Source organism: Rutidosis leptorrhynchoides, chromosome 5 (assembly GCF_046630445.1).
Source record: "Rutidosis leptorrhynchoides isolate AG116_Rl617_1_P2 chromosome 5, CSIRO_AGI_Rlap_v1, whole genome shotgun sequence".
Lineage (NCBI taxonomy): Eukaryota > Viridiplantae > Streptophyta > Magnoliopsida > Asterales > Asteraceae > Rutidosis > Rutidosis leptorrhynchoides.
Genome location: NC_092337.1, coordinates 338,132,653 through 338,153,193, shown reverse-complemented (window position 1 = coordinate 338,153,193; position 20,541 = coordinate 338,132,653). Strand labels below are relative to the sequence as shown.

The 20,541-nt window shown below is 32.9% G+C and overlaps 1 protein-coding gene across 1 annotated transcript in view; it reads left to right on the top strand.

The window, feature by feature from the left end:
- Positions 1-20,122, top strand: part of LOC139849589 (uncharacterized) — a 39,217-nt gene extending 19,095 nt beyond the window's left edge. Inside the window, exon 2 of the mRNA XM_071839226.1 lies at positions 20,092-20,122. Coding sequence (XP_071695327.1) covers positions 20,092-20,122 — 31 coding nt within the window. The remainder of the gene's footprint in view (positions 1-20,091) is intronic.
- The last annotated feature ends 419 nt before the right edge of the window (positions 20,123-20,541 follow it).

Sequence of the window (20,541 nt, the reverse complement as noted above, 5' to 3'; positions counted from 1 at the left end):
AAATAAAAGAATTATGCTTATTTAAACTTCCGTAATCATGATGTTTGACGTGTTGATTTTAGTTTTATGCCCATGGGTTAATTGTCCTTTGTCCTGGATTATTTAATATGTCCGTCTGGTTTTCGTCCATAACAGTCCATCAGTCATAAATATAAAGTGCGAGTGTCCTCGTCAAATTATCCTTATACCCGAAGTTAAATATTCCAACTAATTGGGGATTCGAATTGTAACAAGGTTTTAATACTTTGTTTAATGAATACACCAGGTTATCGACTGCGTGTAAACCAAGGTTTTACTACTTTGTTAACAATTACACCAATTACCCTTGAATGTAATTTCACCCCTGTTTTAATTATTCTAGTGGCTATTAATCCATTCCCGTGTCCGGTTAAATGAACGATTATTCGTACATATAAATACCCCGCCCATCGTGTCCGATCGAGTGTATATGGTAATTTATAGGGACGCCCAATTGTAAATCTTTATATTAACATTAACAAATTTTCATTTAGTTAAACAAATATAAAGCCCATTAATAGCCCATAGTCTAATTTCCACAAGTGTCGTTCTTTTGTCCAAACCCCAATTAAGGTACAAAGCCCAATAACCCCGTCTTTAATATTTAGTCCAACATCATGATTACTTTGGCTCAAATAAGCATAATAATAACTTAAGTACGAGACATTAATTTAAAAAGAAGAACATAGCTTACATTGATTATTTATCGCGTAGTGTTACACGGACAGAGCTCCGACTTTAAAACCCGTAAAATAACCTTTACATAACCCGAACTAATCTAATATAAAACTACACTATACTATATATATTATATATATTTATTTATTACAGAGTATTATTATTATTATGTGTGTGGTGTGTGTAAAAACGAACGAAAACTGGCAAATTTATAGACCAGGCCTGATTCTGATCCTCATGCGACTCGCATGGGAAATAGCCTATTTGCCATGCGACTCGCATGGCCACGCTGGACAGCTCACATATCTTTTGTCTTCTTGTTCGTCGACATATTTATTAAATATATATAAAATATAAATAATTTTAATAATTATTTATATATTATATTATATTTATGTGCATAGTAGACTAGATATTTTTGGTCCATTGCGTCGGGCGTTTCTTCTTGGCTCGGGTCCCGGTTCCGGATTTTCGGACGTCTTCGCGTATTATTTTATATCGTGTACTTTGCGTTCCGCAACTTGTACTCTTGTCATTTTTAGACGTTCTTCATCAATAATTTGAACCACTTTAATTGTATCTTGTACATTTGAGCATTTTGGACCTTTCCGTCTTCAATTCTTCGTTTTCGCCTTTTGTCTTCGCACTTATTAAATATAAACGAATATTACTTGAATATGGAACAATTGCAACTAAAATCCTGTCTTTCTTGGGGGATAATGCTATGAAATATATGTTCCTTTTTAGCCTTATCAATATCCCCACACTTGAACGTTGCTTGTCCTCAAGCAATACAGTCTTGAAATAATATAATACATCACACGAATCACTTCTTTATTCTTCACACTTTGTACATCAGTGATTTTGATAGAGCGGTATAAACAATGATAGTAATGATAGAACCATGGTTAAAGGTGGGTGTGTCATCCACAGTTGCCTTGGGTTTAGGTCAACGACACTTACAATCAAATAGCCGATTTACTTTCGGTTTCCAAAGCAAAGTGCACATTTGAAAGGTGGTTTACAGTCCCACATGACTATAAAAATGTAGATCCTTAAGGAAATTGGATCTTTATGAAAACATTTGATCTTTTGAAAATTCAAGCTAGATTTTACCCTAGACAAGTTTTCTGATTTAATCCATTCTTTGGTGTTGCAAAATATATTTGTGGATCAATATTTTGGCTTAAAACTTTTAGGTTCGTGTAATCCACTGCTATCCTGGTATCGGAAAGCACACATCCAGTTTACTTGTTCCGTATATTACCTTTCGGTAAACTACCGTCCGGTTGTAAAGGAAAGCGATGAACAAGAAACTGTTAAGGCAATGTCTAATGACATGCATTTGTTCATGGTCTAAAAACGTGTCGGATGCTAGAACTATCCTTGGTAGGAGCAATAGTAAAGATCATCCTATGATTTTTCGATCTGGCACAAGGTCCTGTCTTCGACCATGCTATGCAACCACCGTTCTTACGGTTGACACCCGATTTGGTTCAGGTGACCTAATGAATTCCAGGTGAATTCCTAGGATTTTACGTTCAATGGTAATGAACGCATTGAAAATGGGTTTTCAGAAAACAAATCGGTTTATAATTTTGATCAAAATATTTTCTCGTTCAAGCTCGAGTTTAGATATCATTGAATTCCATGAGTTTGAATTCTCAATCTTTAAGGTCAATCTCAAGGATTGAGTAATATCAGTCTTAAAAGCTGATTTTTAATCTTTAAGGAGATTATCCTTTCTGGAGATCTGATTCATTAGTCTTATCAAGCTAATTTGCACGGTGCCCTCCCCATTTTACGAGACAGACCCTCTCATGGTTAGGATAAGTCTGACCACTTGGCGACCCTGTTTAATGCTGAGGTCCGTGGATTTCCTGCTGATTTTAGTGATGACTTTTCTAGATTTTTCGTCAACCTACAGCTGGTCTGGACGACAACTTCTTGACCTAAATCAAGAAGCGCGTGTCTTTTTCGGAAGACTTTACTTCCTTTTAATGATGGAATTGATTCATCGTGTAGATCCATCTCTCATTACAGTAAATCGGGTAAAACAGTTAATTTAGTCCAAAACAAAACACCTGCAATAACTTTACAGAAACATGTGATAGATAGTTCTTAATTGAATGACTTGGTATATTCTCCCCACACTTAGTTTCTTTCTTTGCCTTTTTATTCTCCTTTATTCCATTCTTAAATGAATTCAATCGTTTTAGGGTGTTTCTCAATTTATGTCCTTTCTGAGGTAACGATAATTTCGGTATTAACACCTAGTTTTCATCGTTCATAAATATGTATAAACATGATTTTGACTTCATTTAGTTGAAAATTTTTCAAATTTTCACAAAATTTGGCAAATAAAACCAAGTGTAAACCCGAGAGAATTTATAACCCTTCCCCACACTTGAGATCATGCAATGCCCTCATTTGCATGAAATCAGACTCTAATTATAAATTCATGAGGGTGATTAGTGTAGAAAAGTGATTAAGAATACCTAGTTTGTACTTACAAAGCTCGACGAATGATAGATGGCGCGCCTCATCGTTCATTCCTTCTTGTATTATGACACATGTTTTTCTTCAAAAATGGTTGCTTTTCTGAACTGTTTGCTAATCTTTGAAAATGCATCTTTTACCCTAATTTATTATGCATGTTTATTAACGAGTTATGCACTAACCCGAACCCCTAATTTAACGTTAAGTGGGGTTAGACTTCCCCACACTTAGCTGACGACATGTGAAATCGGTGGAATAAGTTCCACGAATTAAAATAGTGTGCCAGTTATTTGCATCTCGGGTGGTGTATAATATATCAATGGGTTTAAAGTTTAGACTCACCCGATCGTCACTACTTAATTCTTTTTTAAGTGTAGCTTTTAGTAAATGGATATGTCTCTTTTCTGGTTCTTGGTCAAATGGATCGATATACACCGACATACTTATATCTATAGGGTGGTCAATTCCAAAAGTGTCCTTCCGTTTATTCTCGGGATTAAAGTTTTCACCTCTATTACCCAATTGGGTGAAATCCGAGGTGTCATTATCTATTACAGCTCGTAGTTCATCTTCAGTAGATGACTCGTCTATTGAGAATATTGGGTTGGAAAGTTGTGGGATGGTAAAGTTCGGTTTGGCCTCGGGGGTAAAATTTTCAACGTTATCGTTTTCCCAAGAGTACCAATTTGTCACCCTTTCTTCTTCTTCATCCTCCATTGATGGATTGATTATTTCGTCGGTAGAGGCTAATGTGTCGATATGTTGTGAATTTGGTAAGACTGAATAAAAAGTATCATCGGGATAGTTGGTGATTTCGGAGCTCCCGAATTCATCAAAATTCGATGATTTGAGATTTTCTTGCACACGACTCCTCAGATCAACAGGTGTGTAATCTGATAGAGTTTCAGCTTGCCGGTTTACAAACTCTCTCATTTGTTCCTTTTGAGCATCAAGTTCTTCGAGTTTGATTTTCATATTGTCTAAAGAATTTTCGGACACGTAATTTTCCTCGTCTTCTGGTTGTTGAGTTTGGATATATTCTTGGGAATAATCCCAGTTTGAATTGCGTTCTTCATAATCGTTCCATTCAGGTTCTGTGGGTACGTAATTTTCCATAGGAACGTAATAATAACATTCCCATGTTGAGTGATAATCTCCACAGATTTCACAACCAGTTATTGTTTCGTCATTTGTGATCCAAGATTGACTGAACGAATTGTCATCAACACTCGGTTGAGAGTATTGATTTAATTGATTTTGGAGTTCAAAAAGAGTTTCCAAGGCCTTGTTTTCAAAATTTTCCATTTTATTGCGACGGCCAAATTTTAGCTACATTCACAAATGATCCTATTAGTTATAAAAATAGAAAAACTTATATAAGTTGTCCAATTAATAGACTTTTCTGCTTTTGCCCACGTTTCGAATAGCCAAAAGATGCAGCAGGGAGCCAGAACCCTTTAAATCGGAAGCTCACAACTCAGCCACTAACAAATCCAACTATTACTACGAAGCAGAAAATTGTCAACGTCCATTAATTTAACCACTTAAATAATTTTTCTTTCTGTTTGAGATATTAGATAAGAAATAGAGAAAATTCTAGGTCCTAAAAACTAGAGCGTCGAGAAATAAGAAAGAAAAAGATTGCGCGTCGAAAAACGTCGAAAAAAAATAAAATAAATAAAAATAAGAAAGAAAAACGTCGAAACTTAAAAGTCTAAAAACTAAATCTAAAAAGTAGCACCTAAAGGTATTAAAGCTTAAAAGGAATTTTATATCTAAAACGGCAATAACTTAATTTAGGCACTAAAATCTATTTAAAACTAAAGCGAAAAACGGCGTCGCAAAATTCTATAGCACCTAAATCTTAATCTAAAGAAAAAGCACTTAAGAGATTTTACGGCAAAGCCTAAAAATCTAGGAATAAAAATAAGCTACGGCAAAATACTAAATTTAAAACTAATACGAACGATAAAAATACAAAAATTACGCTAAACGATAAAAAGATACAAAATATAAAAGTTAATAAAAAGTTATAAAAATTATTTATTTTTATAAAAAATATTATTTTTATATTTATATATTATAAAAGTATTAATTTATAAATTTAATAAACTAATAATAAGTAATAATAATTTAATTAATCTAAAAACTAAATATAATAATTAATAATAGATTAGGGTTTTAGATAATAATAATAATAAAATATTTGTAATTAATGCGATTTTAGGTTAACATGTGGCCTGTCAGACTCCTCCATGCGACTCGCATGGAATCAGGGGAACAGGTCATGCGAGTCGCATGACCTGCTGAGCCGGTTCAAGTGGGGGTTCAAACAACAGGTTCAGTTTGTATTATATTTATATTTATTTTATTTTCTGTTTTAAAAAAATAAGATATTTATAAACATATAATTTAAATAAAAACTTAATTTTTAAAAACTAAAATAAAATAAAAAGACTTAATAATTTTATAAATAATAAAAACTTAAAAATAGATTTTAATATATATATATATTTTTTCGGTTTTAATAGATTTTATATTATTTTTTTTTTTTAATTTTATATTGTTTTTCTAAAAATCATTAATAATGTTTTGCCGACTCCCCGGCAGCGGCGCCAAAAACTTGATGTGAAGCGAGGTGTATATAAAATAGTTTATATTTTACTAGGAAAAACTATTAAATACGATACAATTTTACACAAGATATTTATTTATTTATAGAATGGATATACTTAAACCTTGCTACAACACAATAGGCAGTGTACCTAGTCGCGGAGTAGTATAGTTTTTAGTAAGTCCGGTTCGTTCCACAGGGAGACGGGCTTATGAAACACTTATTTTTATATAATTATATTTGTACAAAAATATATAAATATATATATAATAATATATAAAAGTGGGGGTTTTACCGTTTAATGACCGGTTTGTCGATTTTAAGATTTTAGTCGCAGTTAAAACCTAATGTAAAATATAAAATAAATACAAGACTTAAATTAAAGCGTAAAGTAAATAACGATAATGAAATTGCGAATAATAAAAATGCGATAAAATAAAATTGCGATAATTAAAAAGTACGATAATTAAAAGTGCGATTAAATAACAATAAATAAAAGTGCGATAATTAGAAGTGCAATTAAATATAAAATAAAGGAAATTAAATATGAAATAAAAGAATTATGCTTATTTAAACTTCCGTAATCATGATGTTTGACGTGTTGATTTTAGTTTTATGCCCATGGGTTAATTGTCCTTTGTCCTGGATTATTTAATATGTCCGTCTGGTTTTCGTCCATAACAGTCCATCAGTCATAAATATAAAGTGCGAGTGTCCTCGTCAAATTATCCTTATACCCGAAGTTAAATATTCCAACTAATTGGGGATTCGAATTGTAACAAGGTTTTAATACTTTGTTTAATGAATACACCAGGTTATCGACTGCGTGTAAACCAAGGTTTTACTACTTTGTTAACAATTACACCAATTACCCTTGAATGTAATTTCACCCCTGTTTTAATTATTCTAGTGGCTATTAATCCATTCCCGTGTCCGGTTAAATGAACGATTATTCGTACATATAAATACCCCGCCCATCGTGTCCGATCGAGTGTATATGGTAATTTATAGGGACGCCCAATTGTAAATCTTTATATTAACATTAACAAATTTTCATTTAGTTAAACAAATATAAAGCCCATTAATAGCCCATAGTCTAATTTCCACAAGTGTCGTTCTTTTGTCCAAACCCCAATTAAGGTACAAAGCCCAATAACCCCGTCTTTAATATTTAGTCCAACATCATGATTACTTTGGCTCAAATAAGCATAATAATAACTTAAGTACGAGACATTAATTTAAAAAGAAGAACATAGCTTACATTGATTATTTATCGCGTAGTGTTACACGGACAGAGCTCCGACTTTAAAACCCGTAAAATAACCTTTACATAACCCGAACTAATCTAATATAAAACTACACTATACTATATATATTATATATATTTATTTATTACAGAGTATTATTATTATTATGTGTGTGGTGTGTGTAAAAACGAACGAAAACTGGCAAATTTATAGACCAGGCCTGATTCTGATCCTCATGCGACTCGCATGGGAAATAGCCTATTTGCCATGCGACTCGCATGGCCACGCTGGACAGCTCACATATCTTTTGTCTTCTTGTTCGTCGACATATTTATTAAATATATATAAAATATAAATAATTTTAATAATTATTTATATATTATATTATATTTATGTGCATAGTAGACTAGATATTTTTGGTCCATTGCGTCGAGCGTTTCTTCTTGGCTCGGGTCCCGGTTCCGGATTTTCGGACGTCTTCGCGTATTATTTTATATCGTGTACTTTGCGTTCCGCAACTTGTACTCTTGTCATTTTTAGACGTTCTTCATCAATAATTTGAACCACTTTAATTGTATCTTGTACATTTGAGCATTTTGGACCTTTCCGTCTTCAATTCTTCGTTTTCGCCTTTTGTCTTCGCACTTATTAAATATAAACGAATATTACTTGAATATGGAACAATTGCAACTAAAATCCTGTCTTTCTTGGGGGATAATGCTATGAAATATATGTTCCTTTTTAGCCTTATCAGTTATTCTCAGGTATGAATTAAGTCTTCCGCTGTGCATTAGCTCGTACTAAGGATACTACTTGAGGCCATTAAGGACTTATATCATAAGGCGTTGCATTCGAGTCATTGAAGTTCATAGAGACTATTATTAAGTAAATGGCGGTTTAGGTCATTTGAATATTATGAAATGTCAGGCGAATATGTCAATTCTGGATGTAACTATAGATTGCCTTTTAAGAATAAATGCAACGTTTGTAAGATGTATCATATAGAGGGCAAGTACCTCGCAATGTTATCAACTATTGTAATTCGTTTGTAATCAATATGGACAACGTCCGGATGATTAGTTTCGGGTCCTTTCAGTTGGTATCAGAGCTGGTCTGGTCGCGCCATACTAGAGGCCGATCAATCGTAGAGGGGGTTCTCACAGTGTTACCTGTGACGAAGCATTGGCTCTTGCCCCTCGCGGTCCCTATCAGGGTTGGCTGTACTGCCGAGAGGCGGGCTGTAAAATCAGTGTCTGAGATACGCTCAGTGGTCACTAAGGCGGTTAGCCGAGACGGCACTGGGTGGGATGCGTCCCCACTGTCCTTTCAGTTGGTATCAGAGCGTTGGTCTTAGCGAACCAGGCCTTGCATTAGTGTGTCTAACTATTAGTTGTTAGGATACATTAAGTGAGTCTGGACTTTGACCGTGTCTGCCTGTCAAAAGTTTTGCTTATCAATCCTAGTCGGAAATCATCTGCTTATCATCCTTAGGGAACTGCCTGCTTATCATTCTTAAGTCTAGACACATCTTACTGCATTTAGTGCATCGATAGTGTATAGACAAAATTCATATCCTAGCGTATCTGTTACTATAGACATTGCCTGACGTATTTCAAAGATTCTCCGTAATTCATGGGATTTTGATATTATATATACATATGTAAATTATGTATTGAAGAGTACCAAACCCAACTCCTATAATCTATTCCAAATCAAAAATTCATTTCTCCGACCATACAAGATGGATTCTTCATCCAGCTCAAATTCCTCCGACTTCGATAGCTTCGCCGATATGGATTTCCATTAGAGCTCCGAGAACAGCGTTACCGGAATGGATCAACCAATTTCCCATCATCTATTCTGGATGAATTGGGGATGGGTTCGTAATATACTAAATTTCTGGAGGCAAGAAGAAGGTGATCCATTCCATCCACCAAATTGTCCTCTTAACGATGAACCTGAAGCACTTACCGGTGAACCTATTCGAAACACCATTTTCTCGCTCATTTCTAGAGTATCTCGTCATGATTACATACTATCCCATATTTCAAATCTTGTTCATTCGCTCGTTCCAACCGTCAATCATCCCGGTATAATAGAAGAAGTCAACGAACTCCGTGCTCGGGTAGTGGTTTTGGAGAATATGGTGCGAAGGTTACAAACACCAACAGCAGCACCAGCAGCATAATCCGTACTACCATCGTCAACGCCGACAGTACCTTTATCACCCCAATCACAACCGCGCCTTAAATCTCAACATCACAATCTGTATCTCGAATATCAACATCACACGACTCAATATCTGTACTTCGAGTATGATCTTCGTTCTATATATCGTTCTACATCGATTATCTTCGCTTTACGTATCGTATGACGATTATGTAATTTCTAAAGTCTTAGAGATTATGTAATCTATAATTAACGATAAATCAAATGAGTTTAATATCTTATTGACTCATTTAATCTATGATTATCTCTGAAGAAAATATATATGCAAGTATATTTTCATAAAGATAGTAATTAAAAATTCCTTCGTACAAACTATTAATGATGAAAATATTTTAACGGGTGGGTAGTACCCGAGGAATATTTAGAATTCACATTAATAAGTTATATTGTACATTCTTGAATCTGATTCAACGGTTATCTATTATCTTACTTACAACCACCGATATTCATATCCGCTCACCCCAGAATAACCATTTTCAATCAAATTTCATATTCGGATTTTGACCTATCAGAATCCAACAAGTGGCATAAAGAAGAAAACTCTGGACAATTAAAATGAATTAAAATGTTGATTGTAACATATGAAACTAAACAATTCTTCAAGCTTTCCACTTGATTTTATCTTAAACCTCATTCGTAACTTGACGATTACAATTCGCATTCAAATCCTTTCATGATTCCTGAAAACACCTCGACCGAGAAGTTGAACCCGCCGCACCTCGCCTAAGGAATGAAGATTTATACATACAGTTATACACCTGAAGAACTCTCGAACCCAAATTCATAATTTAACACATAACGTATTGAATCCTTTGCCATTTATTAGAACAACCCTACAATTCCTTTTCAAGAAGCTAATTTTGTCACAGCTCCACTTCGACTTTTCAGTGAGATTATTTCTATTATAATCATGATATTTATACCTTGTCCTTTCGCCGTCATTACCGGAAAACCTTTTAAACATCAACAGGTGCACCAGCAGATCGTTATCCTTTTGGCGAAATCAACAACCAGTATTTTGAAAATCTCACGGAACTTCTTCCATCATATCTATAATGTCTATCCTTAAGAATTTCATAATCTGAACGTGAAGTTTCTGAAAAACACCCGGGACTATGAAATAGTTCTTGAAATGCTAACGAAGCAGCAAAAACTGTAAACAACTTTAACGGTCAAAAGTTTGATGACAAAGAATAGTAAGGTGGTAAAGCTGAAAAAAAAAAAAAAAGTTTGGAACTAGAAAACGGATGAAGCAAAGTATGAAAGAGGCTGTGGATAAATCACAGGGACTGAACCTGCTATCAAAGAATACAAAAGATTCCGTACCTGCTGAAACCGTCAGTAAGAACCCTACTCTTTATTCAAAACCTTGCCCGGATGATATTTTTCATCATCATCTTATCTTAGATATTATAAGATATCTTCATATCATTCGTTATACATATTTTTCATATTTCTGGAGATATTTTTACAACTATTCCTATCTGCGATCATTTATCTCTCCGTAACATCTGCGTTACGATATAAAAGAAACTGTGTTAATTTCTAAATTCTGAAACCTCCGAGATTAAAATATAAATGATTTGAAGTAGTGTTGGGAACTGACGCATGAATTAGTATAATATAATGAAACTTGATCAACTTCATTATATTACAGTAAGTCATGTTAAGTTTCTAATGGAATGTGATGATTCACAGTACCGTCATCATGTGCCATGTTACACGGCTCTTACATTCTATCAAGTCTCCAAACATATTAGAACGTATCACCTTGATAGTTCTATTTTTTCGGAATATTCGAGTAATTTAACGAATCAAGATCGTGCCATTACAATTTCATTCTAAAACCGATAGCTAGGTTCATTCCAAATTTCCTACCTACGAATTTCGGACCATTGTTCGCTTGGCTCGAGGACGGGAAGAAGAAACGAAGGGACAAAACCTCAGAATAGAAATAGGAACATAAACCACAGCAAATAAGAGAGAGCATTAACTGTGGATGACAATGATTTTAAGGGACGGGAGTAGGAACATCGAAATATAAGGGAAGGTATAAAACCTAACAACAACCCCGAAACTACAAACCGTGCATATCAATACGTATTGCAACGTAAAGGCACGGGAGAATTAAAAACATTATAATTCCAAGGAAAGGATAAAAGAGAATAGATTCTTCTGGTGATAGATGAAAAAGAAGAATGAAAGATATGAAAGTTAGAAATATAACAAGGATTAGAATGGGATGGAGCATATTAACGAATGTCTTAAAGTAGGAACTAAAGAGAAAGAATAGAAGATGTGGGAAGAAAGAAAGGGAAGGAGGTAAATTTATAGTGAAATATTCGACAAAGAAATCAAAACAGATTGCCGCGTTAAATCAAAGAAGATCCTGATCGCCGCAAAACTAAATCTTATTACATAAGATTTTCTTTAAAACCCTTAAATCCCGGAAATCGATCATAATCACGTCATCGGTTACAACAATTCTATATTTACTCATTTCACTCTTTTGTGATAGCTTCGCTCGTGCGTCTCACATAACCGAATCGTTTTATCTAAATCTTTCAATAATGATAAAATTTCATTATTACCTCATATTCGTCATGAAAACATTCCTATTGTGATTTATGACAACCTCTACCAAATTTCGAGGACGAAATTTCTTTAACAGGTGGGTACTGTAACGACCCGGAAATTTCCGACCAAATTTAAACTCTAATCTCTATATGGTTCCGACACGATAAGCAAAAACCCTAAAGTTGACCCGCATTTTTTTCGATCGTTCTATACTTATAAGATTAATATTTACATAAATTAAACCTTACCAACATGATAAGCAATCCAAATTGTTGAGACTTATGTTTTCGAAAAGAGTTTTTCACAACGTTTGACCGTCTAGTTTGACCGATGATATCACGAACTATACAATATATGATAATTATACGTTTGTGTATATATATGTATATATACATATTTAACATGATCTAAGAATGTTTTAATATCTCATTTTGTATTAATAACAATAAGTTATAAGTATATTTTGAAACTACTAACTTAAGTTTTCAAAACGATAACCATACGTAACGTTATTTGACTTAAATACTTATGACCTATAATGTTTATACATATATCGTATAAGTAATGTATTTAATCACTTTTAAAGACTTAAATACATAAAACAATATAAGTATATTTACAAAAGATAGCTATATTTGAATCCTCATTCCGTTTTCTCAAAGATTTCTATACGTATACCTAGGGTATATGTACCCGTATCATACGCAGCTTCTAGATGTATTTACTATTGGTATATACCAATAAAAATCTGCTCCTTAGCAGCCTTAAATGATTAAGAAACATGTGGAACCAACCATTTGTCAAGTAGCATGAATTATTTAGCAAGAAAACAAAGTTAGGTATCTTTTTTTTCCTTTATAACCTAAAAACGTTTTTATGCATGCACACCATTTCTTCACCCCATTTTCTCATACTTACACTTCCATTTCTCTCTCAAAATACTCTTAACTTCATACTTGATCATCTCCAAGAATTTTCCCCATCATTTAGCTTCAAAAACAACACTTAAACCTCATAAGAAAACCTTACAAAAACACTTCAAGAAATCCTTCCAAGAACACAAACTTACTTCCAATCTTTCATCCAATTCCATCACCCTTTTGGTTCTAGCTTTTTACTCCTCTTTTACAGCAACCTTGTCCAAGGAACTTGAGGTAGTAACTATGTTCATAACTTTATTCGATTCATATATATATAGCTATCATATTTTGTGGTATACAATTTTAACAACAAGAACATAGTTTGAAAGTTTTCAAACTTGTTTGCAAACTAAATAGATCCTTCTAACTTAACTTTTAAAATACTTCAAGACCTGTAATATAACTTAAATATATGCTAATTTAACAAGGTATAACTTGGTTTTTCAAAGAATACCTTAAAAACTGTTTTTACGACGTCGGAGTGCAACCGGGGACTGTTTTGGGTTGGATAATTAAAAACCATTTTAAACTTTGAATTGGAGGTTTATTTTCTGGAAAAATGATTTTTACTATGAATATGATAACACATAAAAATTTCATGATTTAATTCAAAGTATAAGTATTTTTAGAAAAATAATCATTTAAGGTTGTTTACATAAAGGAAAATGTTTAACTTCATAAGTTTCACTAAAGTTTCACCTATGCCGTGTGATTTTGAATACAAACTAAGGTATTTACAGTTCATAGTCTTAAATAGGAACTCGATCCAAGGAGATGGCAAGTTGAATCAACGAAAACGGAGTTGTAACGAAGAAACTATGACCGAAACAAAATTGGTTATCCAAGACTAGTTTAGCTACGTGATTAATTGGAAAAAAATTAAATAAATCACATCTTTCTAAAAAAACATGATATTTTATATATATGTACTCATAATTTAATTTTATATGGTTCAGGATCACCCGTAAACAATACGAGAAGATTAATCATAAGATCCCATGATTGTACGCAACACGTCATTTGACAACACCGGTACTTTATGTACGCAACACGTCATTTGACAACACCGGTACCGTGGGTCAAGATTAATCTCGACCAATACATATACGATGGGGGTTTTATTCATTTCATCGGGGGTTTATTAAACACCTAAAAATGAACCATTAAAATTGAATTACTAACATCGGACTGCTAACTACGGACTAAGGAATTATTCAAAGTATTAAAAGTATAACAAGTATATATATGTGACGATTGTTTAAAATGAAAATATATTGATATATTATATATGGATAGGTTCGTGATATCAATCGGAGACCGAGTCGAAATTACATATCTTCAAGACAACAGTGAGTATATAGTCCCTTTTAAACTTTAAATATTTTGGGCTGAGAATACATGCGCTGTTTTTATAAATGATTTACGTTATGGACACAAGTAACTGAAAAATATATTCTACGTTGAGTTGTACCACTGGCATACTTCCCTGTAGCTTGGTAACTAATATTTATAGCGGTATTGTAAACGCGAATCCTGTTGATAGATCTATCGGGCCTGACAACCCCAACCGGACTGGACGACCAGTATTCAACGGTTGCACAGTACTTCGTTTCGTGACTACACTTGGTACAGTGTAGTAAGATTTCATATTAAAGGGAATATGCGACGTGATTAAATGTTAAGTATGGTTACCAAGTGCTCAGCCACTTAGAATATTTTTATGAAAATGTTTATATATGAAATCTTGTGGTCTATATATATATATATCGCTGCCGGCATTAAACCTATATCTCACCAACTTTATGTTGACATTTTAAAGCATGTTATTCTCAGGTATGAATTAAGTCTTCCGCTGTGCATTAGCTCGTACTAAGGATACTACTTGAGGCCATTAAGGACTTATATCATAAGGCGTTGCATTCGAGTCATTGAAGTTCATAGAGACTATTATTAAGTAAATGGCGGTTTAGGTCATTTGAATATTATGAAATGTCAGGCGAATATGTCAATTCTGGATGTAACTATAGATTGCCTTTTAAGAATAAATGCAACGTTTGTAAGATGTATCATATAGAGGGCAAGTACCTCGCAATGTTATCAACTATTGTAATTCGTTTGTAATCAATATGGACAACGTCCGGATGATTAGTTTCGGGTCCTTTCAACAACCACCTTTAACCATGGTTCTATCGTTACTATCATTGTTTATACCGCCGTATCAAAATCACTGATGCATAAAGTGTGAAGAATAAAGAAGTGATTCATGTGATGTATTATATTATTTCAAGTTATGTATTGCTTGAGGACAAGCAACGCTCAAGTGTGGGGATATTGATAATGCTAAAAATGAACATATATTTCATAGCATTATCCCTCAAGAAAGAAAAGTTTTCAGTTGCAATTGTTCTATTTTCAAGTAATATTCGTTTATATTAAATAAGTGCGAAGACAAAAGGCAGATTCGACGAATTGAAGACACAAAGGTCCAAAAAGCTAAAAAGTACAAGATACAATTAAAGTGGTTCAATTTATTGATGAGAAACGTCTAAAAATGACAAGAGTACAAGACGCAAAACGCAAAGTACAAGATATAAAATAGTACGAAAGGGCGTTCGAAAATCCGGAACCGAGACATGAACCAACTTTCAACGCTCGACGCAACGGAGCTGAAAGTACAAGTCAACTATGCACAAGAATATAATATAATATTTAAATAATTCATAATAAGAATAATAATAAATAATAAAAAGTTGTTAATTGAGCATAGTTAAGGGGTCATAAGTGAAAATTTCAATTCAATATTTGCCTATAAAAGGCAACTCATTTGATCGATTTATGTACACCTTTTCTTTTCAATATTCTAAATCTATCAATTTCTCTATCATAATATAAATATAAATATTATAATAATAATTTTAATTTTAATTTTAAATTATAATAATAATAAGATTATGATAGAGAATATTTTGAGTGTATAAGTCGAAACTCTGCCCGTGTAACGCTACGCTACAAAATTAATCACCACTGTAAGCTATGTCTTTCCTTTTTAATTTAATGTCTAGTAGCTAAGCCGTTATTATGCTTATTTAATACCAAAGTAATCGTGATGTTGGACTAAATTAAGACGGGACTATTGGACTTTGGACCATAATTAGGATATGGACAAAAGACCGACACTTGTGGACATTGGACCATGGACAATTAATAGATGGGGGGTATTGTCTAATTTGAGCGACAACTCATGGGAGCCTGTCGAACCTATCTTCAAATTAATTAATCTAATAATTATTAAATGATTATGAATGTCTTATTTAGTGACGTTTATACGACATCCTTTACAATCATTTAATTAATTATTCGGGTTGGGTAATTTATTATTCACTAAAGCCAAGTGAATAAATTAATATTCATGGACTCATTAAAACAGGGGTGGATTACATTTAAGGACACTTGGTGTAATTGTTAACAAAGTATTAAAACCTTGTTATAGTTCGAATCCCTAATTAGTTGGAATATTTGACTTTGGACATAAGGTTAAAATTGCCGAGCATTTTATAATTATGACCGATGAACTATTTTGGTCAAAAGCCAGATAGGTATCAAATAAACCAGGACAAAGGACAATTAACCCGAGTAACAATTAATTAAAATCAAAACGTCAAACATCATGATTACGGAAGTTTAAATAAGCATAATCCTTTTATTTCATATTCTATCGCAATTTTATTTATTGTTATTTTATTTATCGTCATTTATTTATTTTACGCACTTTAATTATTGTCATTTATCTTTACGCTTTATTTAAAATCGACAAACCGGTCATTAAACGGTAAAACCCCCATTTTATAATAATATTACTACTTATATATATATATATATATATATATATATATATATACAAATATTGTTCTCTAAAAATATAGCGTTAAACTTCACTAGCTCCCTGTGGAACGAACCGGACTTACTAAAAACTACACTACTCTACGATTAGGTACACTGCCTATAAGTGTTGTAGCAAGGTTTAGGTATATCCCATCTGTAAATTAATAAAACTTATGTAATAATTTCGTCGCATTTCGTATTAAAAATATATAATACTATTTTCGTACCCCACCTCGCACACATCATAAGACAACTCACTACAACTATGCAAACTCCTTGTTGTTAAAACAAAACAATATTTAATACAAAATATATTCAAAATACAATCCATTGATATAATTTTTATCGAATATGGGACGGAGGTAGTACTCACTAAAAAGATTCATATTCAAGAGGTACACAAAAAAGTTTAGCAATGGAAAATCTAACCCAAACCAGCCTAAAACGACAATCAAATCTCATCCAAGAAGTTAACTGGTAAGTCCCAATAATGACCAGCATCTGAATTAGAAAACGCCTTACGTGCAACAATTTAAACTTGCACTCGTGCACCAATAACTATGAAAACTCATTTTCCCAACACTCATTTGCAATACAAGAACACATACTTTTGGGTTTCTCATAATCATGATAACTTAATAATAGTAATTCATAATTTATGTTTATACTAAAAAAAAATTCCAAAGACAACTTCTATAATGTATTGTATATAACGGTTTTTGTCCAATCTTCGCGTTTTCACTCAAAATAAACATAAAAGAGTGATGTTGCAAAACTATCACGTGTTTAAAAAGTGTCATTTTGTCCGATCTTCGTGTTTTCACTCAAAAATAAATGCTTCATACCGCATTTGATCATGCCAAGATTTAAGGTGCAAAAAACCTTGTATATATTTTGAATAAAAGTTAACATTAATCGTTTTGTACAATACATTAAATTAATGCATCTTAATAAGAATTATCATTAAAGTTATTTAATATACATATAAACTAGTATCATTGAATTAAGATGATGATCAGAAACTCAAGAATAAGTGTACGCTTGTATGGCAAGGGAATGTTGTGAAACTGAATTTTAATAGCTTTTGGTGCACGAGTGCATGACTGAAATTGATGCCCATAAGGTGTTTCTCTGATGTTGGTATTGGTAATTATTGCAACTTAGAGGTTAACTTCTCGAATGAGATATGATTATTGTTTTAGGCTGGGTTGGGTTGAAGTAGTATTCATTGCGCACATGTTGCATATGAATTTATTTAGTGACTACTACCTCCGTCCCATATTAGTAGTTATGTTTTGACTTTGGAAGCCTTTTTTCTACTTTGCCCTTAAATTCTTTTCAACCTCCGAGGCCCATGAAAGTGGGCAGGTAAAAGCAATGGAAATTTTGCAGCAAGTAGAAGTCGTACCCTTGACCTCTCATATAAGAAGACAACTCACTACCACTATGCAAACTCCTTATTGTTGAAAATATTTAATACAAACTATATTCAAAAAACAATCAAATGATATGAATTTTATCGAATATGAGACAGAGGTAGTACTCACTAAAAAGATTCATACGCAAGAGGTACACAAAAGAAGCTTAACAAGGATAATCCAACCCAAACCAGCCTAAAACGACAATCATCTCATCCTAGAAGTTAACCACTAAGTCCCAATAATAACCAACATCAGAATTAGAAAACACCTTACGGGCAACAATTTAAACTTGCACTCGTGCACCAATAACTATGAAAACTCATCTTCCCAACACTCTTTTGCAATACAAGAACACATACTTTTGGGTTTCTCATCATCATGATAATTTAATAATAGTAATTCATAATTTATGTTTATATTAAAAAAATTTCAAAGACAACTTCTATAATGTATTGTATAAAACGATTTTTGTCCGATCTTCGCATTTTCACTCAAACAAAACATCAAAAAATGATGTTGCAAAACTATCACATGTTTGAAAAGTGTCATTTTGTCCGATCTTCGTGTTTTCACTCAAAAATAAAGGTTTCATACTTCATTTGATCTTTCCAAGAGTTAAGTTGTAAAAAACCTTGTATATATTTTGAATAAAAGTTAACATTAATCGTTTTGTACAATACATTAAATTAATGCATCTTAATAAGAATTATCGTTAATTTTTTTAATATAAATATAAACTAGTATTATTGAATTAAGATGATGATCAGAAACCCAAGAATAGTGTACGCTTGTATGGCAAGGGAAAGTTGTGAAACCGAATTTTCATAGCTTTTGGTGCACAAGTTCATGACTGAAATTGATTCCCATAAGGTGTTTTCTGATGCTGGTGTTGGTCATTATTGGGACTTAGCGGTTAACTTCTCAGATGAGATGTGATTATTGTTTTAGGCTGGGTTAGGTTGAATTAGTATCCATTGTTGAGTTTCTTTTGTGCACATGTTGCATATGAAATTATTAGTAGTTATGTTTTGACTTTGGAAGCCTTTTCTTTTCAACTTTATCCTTAAATTCTTTTCAACCTCCAAGGCCCATGAAAGTGGGTAGGTAACAACAATGGAAATTTTGCAGCGAGTAGGAGTCGTACCCTTGATCTCTCATATAAGAAGATAACTCGCTACCACTATGCAAACTCCTTGTTGTTGAAAAAACAATATTCCATACAAAATATATTAAAAAACAATCAAATGATATAAATTTTATCGAATATGGGACGGAGGTAGTACTCACTAAAAAGATTCATACGCAAGAGGTGCACAAAAGAAGCTTAGCAATGGATAATCTAACCCAAACTAGCCTAAAATGACAATCATATCTCATCCAAGAAGTTAACCGCTAAGTCCCAATAATGACCAACATCAGAATTAGAAAACACCTTACGGGCAGCAATTCAAACTTGTACTCGTGCACCAATAACTATGAAAACTCATCTTCCCAACACTCTTTTGCAATACACTAACACATACTTTTGGGTTTCTCATCATCATAATAATTTAATAATAGTAATTCATAATTTATGTTTATATTAAAAAATTTCCAAAGACAACTTCTATAATGTATTGTATAAAACGATTTTTGTCCGATCTTCGCATTTTCACTCAAACAAAACATTAAAAAATGATGTTGCAAAACTATAACGTGTTTGAAAAGTGTCATTTTGTTCGATCTTCATGTTTTCACTCAAAAATAAAGGCTTCATACTTCATTTGATCTTGCCAAGAGTTAAGGTGCAAAAAACCTTGTATATATTTTGAATGGAAGTTAACATTAATACTTTTGTACAATACATAAAATTAATTCATTTTAATAAGAATTATCGTTAATTTTTTTTAATATAAATATAAACTAGTATTATTGAATTAAGATGATAATAAGAAACTCACGAAAGTTACTTTTCTGTTATTTTATTTTCAGTTTTACGCTTTGGTTTTGTGGTGGTGTGAACGCAGGTTAGGTACTAATAACTCTGGAACCGTCTAGAGTTTACCATACACGCAGCAAAGCTAGAGAAGAACAGGAAATCGCCGAAGGTTTCTTAGACTTACCTTTTTATATTCCGAATTTTAAACATATTAAGAAAGAAGAAGATACGATGGGTGAACCAGCAAGGGGTCAATCTATGGAAGCAATGATGAAAGCCAGGAGGGCTGGTAATGGACATGCCATTACTCAACCGGTAGTTGATAAAGATTTTGAGGTCAAGGGGCAGATTCTTAACATGATAACTCATCAGTGCTAGTTTAGGGGTACACTGAAAGAGGATGCATTCGAGCATCTTCGAAACTTTAAAAGCATCTGCAATCTGTTCAAAATCAAAGACGTTGCGGATACTGTTATCTATTTGAGGGTCTTTCCTTGGTCTTTGAAAGATGACGCAAAAGACTGGTTGGAATCATTGC